Source organism: Salvia splendens, chromosome 1, assembly GCF_004379255.2.
Source record: "Salvia splendens isolate huo1 chromosome 1, SspV2, whole genome shotgun sequence".
NCBI classification, from domain to species: domain Eukaryota; kingdom Viridiplantae; phylum Streptophyta; class Magnoliopsida; order Lamiales; family Lamiaceae; genus Salvia; species Salvia splendens.
Window position 1 is genome coordinate 19,494,513 of NC_056032.1, and position 8,790 is coordinate 19,503,302.

General features: G+C 34.1%; 1 protein-coding gene across 2 annotated transcripts; it reads left to right on the forward strand.

Moving 5' to 3' along the window:
• Window positions 1–804: 804 nt before the first annotated feature.
• LOC121797039 (protein FLX-like 1) lies at window positions 805–8,530 on the forward strand. 2 transcript variants are annotated; one of them, XM_042195777.1, is made up of 5 exons: window positions 805–1,315; window positions 1,621–1,790; window positions 1,902–1,984; window positions 6,258–6,353; window positions 8,287–8,530. In XM_042195777.1, the coding sequence occupies exons 1-4, from the start codon at window positions 870–872 to the stop codon at window positions 6,309–6,311; spliced, it is 753 nt and encodes a 250-aa protein (XP_042051711.1). In that variant the 5' UTR covers window positions 805–869; the 3' UTR covers window positions 6,312–6,353; window positions 8,287–8,530. The 2 variants fall into 2 exon arrangements, with proteins under 2 accessions (XP_042051711.1, XP_042051715.1); XM_042195781.1 differs by lacking the exon at window positions 8,287–8,530 and adding an exon at window positions 7,700–7,925.
• The last annotated feature ends 260 nt before the right edge of the window (window positions 8,531–8,790 follow it).

Sequence of the window (8,790 nt, forward strand, 5' to 3'; positions counted from 1 at the left end):
CACAATGTCAATACAGTGTATGAAATACATCAACACAAAGACATGACAATGTCAATACAATTTCATATTGACATTGTACAAGCATTGTATTGACATATTATGTGCCGTGTATTGATATAAAGTTGTTAACGAAATTTATGAATTTTTTTGAATTTTTTTTCAAATTTTGACATCGGAACATATGCAAGTGAGATCTCGTTAGAATCGTTATGAAATTATCTTTAATTTGATATATGTTGTGTGAAAAAATAATTTAAATTGAGAAAGTTATATGCGTTTTAAAGTTATGAGATATTTTTCAAAAGTTAGTTACAACTAATTTATTGTAAATTGACCTTAAAATCCTTATTGATGTTTTTTGTTGATCGTATTGATACTCCGGGGTTGAAGATCTAGGCTCTTGATTTGAATATCTAATGACTATTACTTAATTATAGTTAAAAATTAAGTATTGAATTAGTAATATAATACTCCTTAAAAATACATAAATAATAAAATTTAAACAAAATCCAGCCTGACCTACTTGCCAAATGGATATAGGCTGCCATGGGCTTAGCAAAATTAATAAAAACCAGGCCCAGCCTAGCCCGCATCAGATATGGATCTCTAGGTCGGGCCTCGGCTGCTCTCTACTTGACAGTTCTATATCTTTTCTAATTTAAAATATTATCTTTTATCTCTTTTCCATGTAAAAATAACTTTAGTAATTACTTTAATGTTATTTTTTAATTTATCTTTTTCTTCGAATTCAATAAAAGAGTACTTTTTCAAAAAAATCCGAATTCACCTTTTATTTATCAAAATTTTCCTAAAGTATACTCTCATCTCAGTGACGACAGAAAGGAGAAGATACTGCTCATCCAATTGCTATGGCGGGACGAAATCAGCACCGCCTCACTCCGACCGAAATCCGTCTAAAGGAGGACCTTATCGCCGCCCGCAGCCGCGAGATCCAAACCCTCCTTCTGGACAATCAGCGCCTCGCCGCTTCCCATGTCGCGCTCAAGCAGGATGTCCTCGCCGCGCAGCAGGACCTCCACCGCCTCTCCGCCACCGCCTCCTCCGTCAAGGCCGAGAGGGACGCTCAGGTGCGAGAGGTCTACGAGCGCTCCCGCAAATTGGAGGCCGAGTCTCGCTCCGCCGAATCGAACCGCGTTAGGGCTCAAATCAAGGACCTTAGGGCTGAGCGCGACCAATTATCGGTCAAATTGAAGGAAGTCGAAGACGATATCGCGAGGACTCAGCCCGAGCAGAAGGAATTCTCTGACCTCAAGGCTGACATTGAGGCATTGCGTAGAGAAGTGCAAAAAGGAAGGTATGCAACAATGCATCTTTTTTTATTGTGATTTACCCAAAGATGTATATCTGTATTTGCTCATCAGATCAATTGGATTCACCAACAACGAAATTGCAAGTTTATATGATTGAATTGTCGGATAATTGTGTTGGATTTGATTGAGCAGATGATGATTATAGTTAAGCATTATTGGCACATGTTGCAATTTTGTTTCAGATCATTTAAAAAGAAATGTATTTGGTTTGAAATATTTAGAACTAACCTTGAGTAGTATCAGTGGTCGATTTCAATGTTGATATTATTTTGTTTGTGAATGGATAAAGGGCTGCTGTTGAATATGAAAGGAAGATGAAGGCCACCAACTTTGAACTAGGTGAAGTAATGGAGAAGCACCTGAGATCCATGGCTCGTGAGGCAGAAAAATTGCGTGCTGAACTTGCAGAGAAGAGAGCTATGGCGGCCGGTGTAGGTTCAGGAACATCTGCCAACCCAGGTTAGTCCTACAGGATTATGCTCATGTTCTTGCACATGGAGTTTGTTGGTTAATTTTCTATAGCATATTCACAAAAATATAACTGTATTAAATAACTTATTCCTCTTTCAGCTCCTGGATATGCCGTTCCCCAGAGCTTTGTTGAACCTGGAGTTGGTAGAAATTCAGTACCCGATCAGCATGCTGTTCATCAGGTTTGGTTTATCTCCCATCGTTAAAGTTTGAATGCCATGAAGTCAAACCTAAAACATCTCATACACATCCTGCTATGACAGTGATGGAGTAATAATACTTTGTAAACTCACTATAAATTTCTGCCCTTATGTTGAATTCTGCTATGACAGCGTGTCTGTCTGTCTGATGTGTTTCCTAGTGGCAGTAGCACTCATATTTTTTATGAATTCAAACCGTATTTCTGATACTCCATATAGTGTGGCAAAATGCAATTTTGGAGCCCTCTTATTTTCAGATTATGTTTTGTTGGCCCTTATAGTCTAGTGCTGCGTTCCTATCTTAAAGTAAATGCGCTTCTTAGTCAAGCTTTGCAGCATTGTGCTTACTGAGCTTTCGAAGATATATTTGATAAGCATATAAGATAGGAAGCCCTAACTTAACCCAAAACCATGGTCAAAGGTAAAGGGTTGACTCCCTATTATATGCTATTCCACACTTTCGTGTGAAACCGATGTGGGATCGTATCAATCCATCCCTCTTTTAAACCGGACGTCCACGGACGGCACACGCCACGGGCCCACCATCCGCTTTACGGCCCTTTTTTCCTTTCGGGCCCACGTTTTTTTTTTGGTGGCACCCCTTGGTCACACCTACGGGTAGCCCCTTTCCGTAGGACATCCGGATCCACGTTCACCGCACCAAATTGATAAGCATATAAGATAGGAAGCCCTAACTTAACCCAAAACCATGGTCAAAGGTAAAGGGTTGACTCCCTATTATATGCTATTCCACACTTTCGTGTGAAACCGATGTGGGATCGTATCAATATTTTCCTGCAAATTGAAGATTTTATATTCATTGTTAGGAAAAATTAGTTTTCAGACGCTCATTAAAATTATATAAACGCAACAACACTGCCTCCAAGTAAAAGTTAATAAAACATCATCAAAGTACAAGTAGAAGGGCTTAATAGGAAAAATGCGCTCTATTCCTTTTTTTGTATAAACTCTGAATTTTCCCTATGTGCTTATTGATTGATTATATTAAGCATAATTAAGAGTCTTCTATGCAGACGTCTTAATGCAAAAATGCGATTTTGGAGCCCTTTTATTTTGTGATTATGTTTTGTTGGCCTTATAGTCTAGCGCTGCGTTCCTTTCTTAAAATAAATGCGCTTCTTAGTCAAGCTTTGAAGCATTGTGCTTTGCTGAGCTTTCAAAGTTATATTTTCTGCACATCGAAGATTATATATTCATTGTTAGGAAAAATAAGTTTTCAGACGCTCATTAAAATTATATAAACGCAACAACACTGCCTCCAAGTAAAAGTTAATAAAATATCATTTAAGTACAGTACAAGGGCTTAATAGGACAAATGCGCTCTCTTCCTTTTTTGTATAAACTCTGAGTTTTCCCTGTGTGCTTATTGATTGATAATATTAAGCATAATTAAGAGTCTTCTATACAGATGTCTTAATTGTGTAACCAATATCTGAATTTTGAAAGTCCTTTTGGAAGGACTTCTAAAGATATAAATATAGAGTAGATTCAGCCATAATAAAATGTGTAACGTAAACACCTAAAGTAGATAATTCAGGTCGATTTATCGTGAGAGAAAAAGAAGGGCAAGAGTAGTTTTTAGCGTGTCTATCATGGTGTCAACAATCTCTTGTATGTGCTAAAGTAGAAGAGGTTGGATGAAACTAGTGGATGAAGGTGACACTTCATTATTTGGGATGAGTTCCAGAGATGATGGCAATGACATTTTGTAAGAATGGTGATCAAGACAAGTAGAAAAAAATTTTGTTTTGAGAAATTTTAATAGTGCAAAATTTTGAGTACATGATTGGAACATAACCTTGATTTGTTTGATATAAGTAGTGACAACAAGTGTAACACCATCGCCCAAGTAGTAAATTATACTCCCTCCGTCCCACAAGAGTATGCACAACCAAAAGTGCATACTCTTGTGGGACAGAGGGAGTATATATTTTATATTGATAATAATTTTATTTTATAAATAATAATATCTATAAGGATATATGGATATAACAATAACTTAAGTGTAAACATATAATTTAAATATAGAAAAATAAATTACAACTAATAATTGTAATCTTGATTTGGGGATAACCACTTAACATATGAATAGTCAAATGACAAAATATCATTATCATCGCTTCAAACTATAATGTTGAAACCTTTATTGTAGTGCGATGCAAAAATAATATCTTAGGCTCAACTGAAGAAGATTTGTGGCGGGAGGCGCACATGCACGACGATGTCGCATTACGCATGTGTGTTTATTGCTAAAAAAGAGTAGTAATATAATCTATTATAATTAGTGAATTTAAGTTGAAATTGACTATTCTTTTTTAGAAAAAAGAACATGGAATGAGATATAATTAGATTTTTACTCTTGACTTAAGATCAATTTTGATCTTTATTGTTTTAGGAAATAAAAGGATCCAACATTGACTTATAAGGAGCAATGCATAACCTATAAACCAACAACTTTAAATATGAGAAATAAGATAGAAAATATGGATAATATGATAAATAAATATTGATGAAAAATCATAAAAATATCTAAAATCGAAGCAAATTTTGGCAGAAAGTTAAATGAAGAATGCATGGAAAAAATGTAGGAATATGTGGATTCTAAGCGACCAGTTGTCATATATTTATAGTCCAAAAAAAAGAATGACGAGTCTATTCCAAAACCTCTCTTCCTCCACTTGTGGTAAGAATAAAAATTTTAAACTTCTATACTTCCCCAATTTCAAAACCTATGAATGAAAACTTTAAATATGAGGAATAAAATAGAAAATATGGATTATATGATAAAAAATTAATATAAAATATAATTGGTGAGGCTAAGCTTCATTAATATAGATGTATACGTATGACATATCCGGAAAAAAAAGAAATAATGGAAGAAAGAACTTTTGACAAAATAATAAGTTATTATTTCAAGAAAGATTCCATATACACCCTCCGTCCTACTACTTTAAGTGGGATGTTCCCACCTACTTTATTCTTCTCACTCCTCTAATTTTTCCTCTCTCATGCTTTACTATCTTCACTTTAACTCTTTAAATATCATTTCCTTAAATCCTGTGCCCAAAATAAGTGGCTCGCTCATGGCGGGACGGAGGGTATATAAAATTACTAGACGCTTTTTGCGAATTTATATTTATGTAAGGATAAAATTATAATGGTCGTATTTAATTATAAACTCTAGTAGCCAAAATATGTGCTGAAAAGATGATTAAGGTTGATCCCAATTATTTTATGGTATATCATTTCAGAAATTGAATTATATTTGCAAAAAAATAAAATAGACTCTTTTTAAAATAACATACGTGACCATCAAACAAATAAAAGGCGTAACATGATTATTTATATCAAATAAGTAACAACAACAAATTGTTGTGTTAGGATTCATGATATCCAATAAGTAATGGTAAATGAGTGATGGACATAAAATTTGTGATATCAAATTATTGTCTTGAAATTCAAATATTATTTGAAACGTCTATTCATGCTGCATTAAAAATTGAAATTTTTTTTGCTATTATTTCATGAGTTCAAATGGCATTCATGTTTTTCTTCCAAAACTCCCATTTTATATATGTATAGATGACACTAAGACTAGAAAAGGATGGCAGTCATAAGGACTAACATCTGAATATTTCCATATGAGTAATATATAATGATTTGTGCTTTTAAGATAATTATTCATTATCAATCTATATGTACATCTCCTGTTGTAATATTGCAGTCTTGAATCAAAAGTACTGCTTGGAGTGGTTTCTGTTGCATTTGCACCTTGTTTTAACTTTTTCTTTTCTTTTGAAGATTAGTCTGCTTCTTAGGATTTTGTGTTATATTAGAATTAGTATTCGTATGTATCATGTGGTGATGGAATGCCCTTTGATCTGTTTAAGTTATATGTCTCTTACTTCTTCAATTGCTTACCAATTCTGAATCAACAAAAATGTTCCTATATGGGAAAATTAAGACATAAACTCATGTTTTCCCGAATATCAGATAAGGATGTTCCCATCTGGGAGGTATTACTAGGTGGTACTGATGTGTGACTTTGAAGTGCATTAGCTTTGTAGTTAATATGATTATTATCACTTCCTGTGTCCTGAGTTTCATGTCTGCTTTTGTTTGTCATTGGGCATATTTGGGGTTCAAACCAGGATGCGATCTTGATATATTTTCATAGGCTAAAAGCCTCTTGAGTTGAAGTTGTTAATGGGGTTTTTATTCATATATTGAACAGGGTATGAATCATGTGCCTGGAGGGCCTCATGGTCACCATGACATGCAAAAGTAGCAGCAAAGCAGAATGTTTGGCCACCCTCTTCTCCTTCATCAGGTTAGTTGACATCGAATACATATTTCAAGTCGACTGCCACTGACAAGTTCACTAAAAACAGGGAGCCAGATAAAAATTATGCTACTTAGAAGAGCTCCTTTTAAACTTGTAGTATTACTTCAGTTTGCAACTAGTATTGCACTGCACCCCTTCCCCTACACCATGTACGGGGTGTGTATCAACATAGTATATTGTAAAACTATCACTAAAATATAAAATTGGAGTTTATTTGATATAAAATAATTTATGAGAAAAGTAAAATAGTTGAAAAATGTTGTGAAATAATGCCGGAGACGATTTTGTTCTATCTGTAGTGTATGTCCCAAACTTAGGCATATTTCAACCATAGTTTACAAATAGAATCATAATTTAATCATCAACAACATTTGTGAAAGAGAATTTTGTTGTAATTAACTAGTTGGAGTAATGACATCCTCTTAAAAAGGAAATGACACAGTTAGGTATCCCGAACTGACACTTGTTTTATAGTGAATGTTGGGAGAGAACTAAAGGCCTTCACATATTAAGATATTTAGACTGACTAAGGTCTCTGAAAAATGAAGATGTGGTGGTGTCATCAAACGCCATTTTGTATTCTCGATCGATTTGGCAATATCATAAAATTTGAAAGTTGCGACACTAGATAAGAATGATTTAATTACTGGTGATATCGACTATCCCTGATGATCTTATAAGATGACTTTCGATACCATAAGTTAATTTCACAAAATTAAATTCATTCTAGAACTCAACTTGAGAGGCAACAGATCTGAAAAAAATTTGATTCCTAGACATTCTCTTAACGATCAGAATATACCTTATTGAAGATTGTTTTTTATCTATACGGGTGGGACATGATTATTTATACTACCTCCGTCCTTTATAAATAGAAACTATTTCCATTTTGGCCCTACCCTTAAATATAGAAACATCTATTTTAGGAAACTTTTTTCTCTCTAATTAAGTGGGATCCATTCTCCTCTAACAATATGTCAATCATTTTTTCTTGCTCTCTCTCTCTCTCTCTCTCTCTGTTACTTTACTAATTGTGCATTAATACCCGTGCCGTTTCAAAAATTTCTATTATTAAAGGACGGAGGTAATATCAAATAAGTAACGACAACAAATTGTTGAGTTAGAATTCGTGCTTTCCAATAAGTAACGGTTCACGAGTGAGGGCCATTAAATTCATGTAATTTCTTCCAAAACTACCTTTTTTATATATATGTATATAGATATTGATAACACTGGAACTAGAAAAGGATGACAGTCATAAGGACTATCATCTGAATAATATATTTGATTTGTGCTTTCAAGATAATTACTCATTATCAATCTATATGCAGATCTCCTGTTGTAATATTGGAGTCTTGAATTGAAAGTGCTGCTTGGAGTAGTTTCTGTTGCAGTTTGCAGCTTGTTTTAACTTTTTCTTCTTTTTTTTTTATTTGAAGATTAGACTGCCTGTTGTTTTTCTTGTGTTATATGAGTATTAGTATTAGTATTTGGATGTATCATGTGGTGATGGAATGCCCTTTGATCTGTTTAAGCTAATTTTCTCTTGCTTCTTCAATTGCTTCCTAATTCTGAATCAACAAAAATGTGCATATTTGGGAAAATTAAGACATAAAATCTCGCTTTCCCGAATATCAGCATTTGGATGTTCTCATCCGGGGGGTATTACTATGTGGTACTGGTAACTACAACAGTATTGTTATGGCAATGATGCGCGACTTTAAAGTACATTAAACTTGGAGTAGTTAATATGATTATTATCACTCCCTGTATCATGAATTTCATTTCTGCTTTTGTTTGTCATTAATTTATCGGCATATTTGGGGCTCAAACCAGGTTGTGATCTTTACATATTCGTAGGCTAAAAGCCTCTTTAGGTGAAGTTGTTAATGGGGTTTTTATTTGATTCATTGAACAGGGTATGAATCATGTGCTTGAAGGGCAAAGTCGAATGGTCGGCTACCATCTTCTCCTTCATCAGGTTAGTTGACATTGTATTGTAGTAACAGATTACAAGTCGACTACCAGGAAGCCAGATAGAAATGATGCTTCTTAGAACTGCTCCTTTTAAACTTGTGCTTTAGTTTTCAATTATTATTGTAAAATTATTACTCCCTCCGTTTCTTCATAGATGAGGCAAAACTTTTCGGCATGGAGTTTAAGAAATGGAGGTTGAATGTGTTAAATAAATACTAGATAAAAAAGAGGGAGAAAAAAAGTAGAGAGAATAAAGTAGAAAGTGAATAAAGTAGAGAGAGTAAAGTAAGAGAGAGTAAAGTAAAAATGAGAAAAAAGTTACTATACAAAGAAATGACTCAACTATGAGGGGTTTTTTCAAAATGAAAAAATGACTCAACTATGAAGAAACGGAGGGAGTACTAAAATATAAAGGTGAAATGAGGTATTAATAATATATGGGCCA

Coding starts and splice junctions, on each gene's coding strand:
- LOC121797039 (XM_042195777.1), top strand. CDS start 870: ATGGCGGGACGAAATCAGCACCGCCTCACTCCGACCGAAATCCGTCTA. Junction 1,316..1,620: donor AGAGAAGTGCAAAAAGGAAG/GTATGCAACAAT, acceptor GAATGGATAAAG/GGCTGCTGTTGAATATGAAA. Junction 1,791..1,901: donor AGGAACATCTGCCAACCCAG/GTTAGTCCTACA, acceptor TTCCTCTTTCAG/CTCCTGGATATGCCGTTCCC.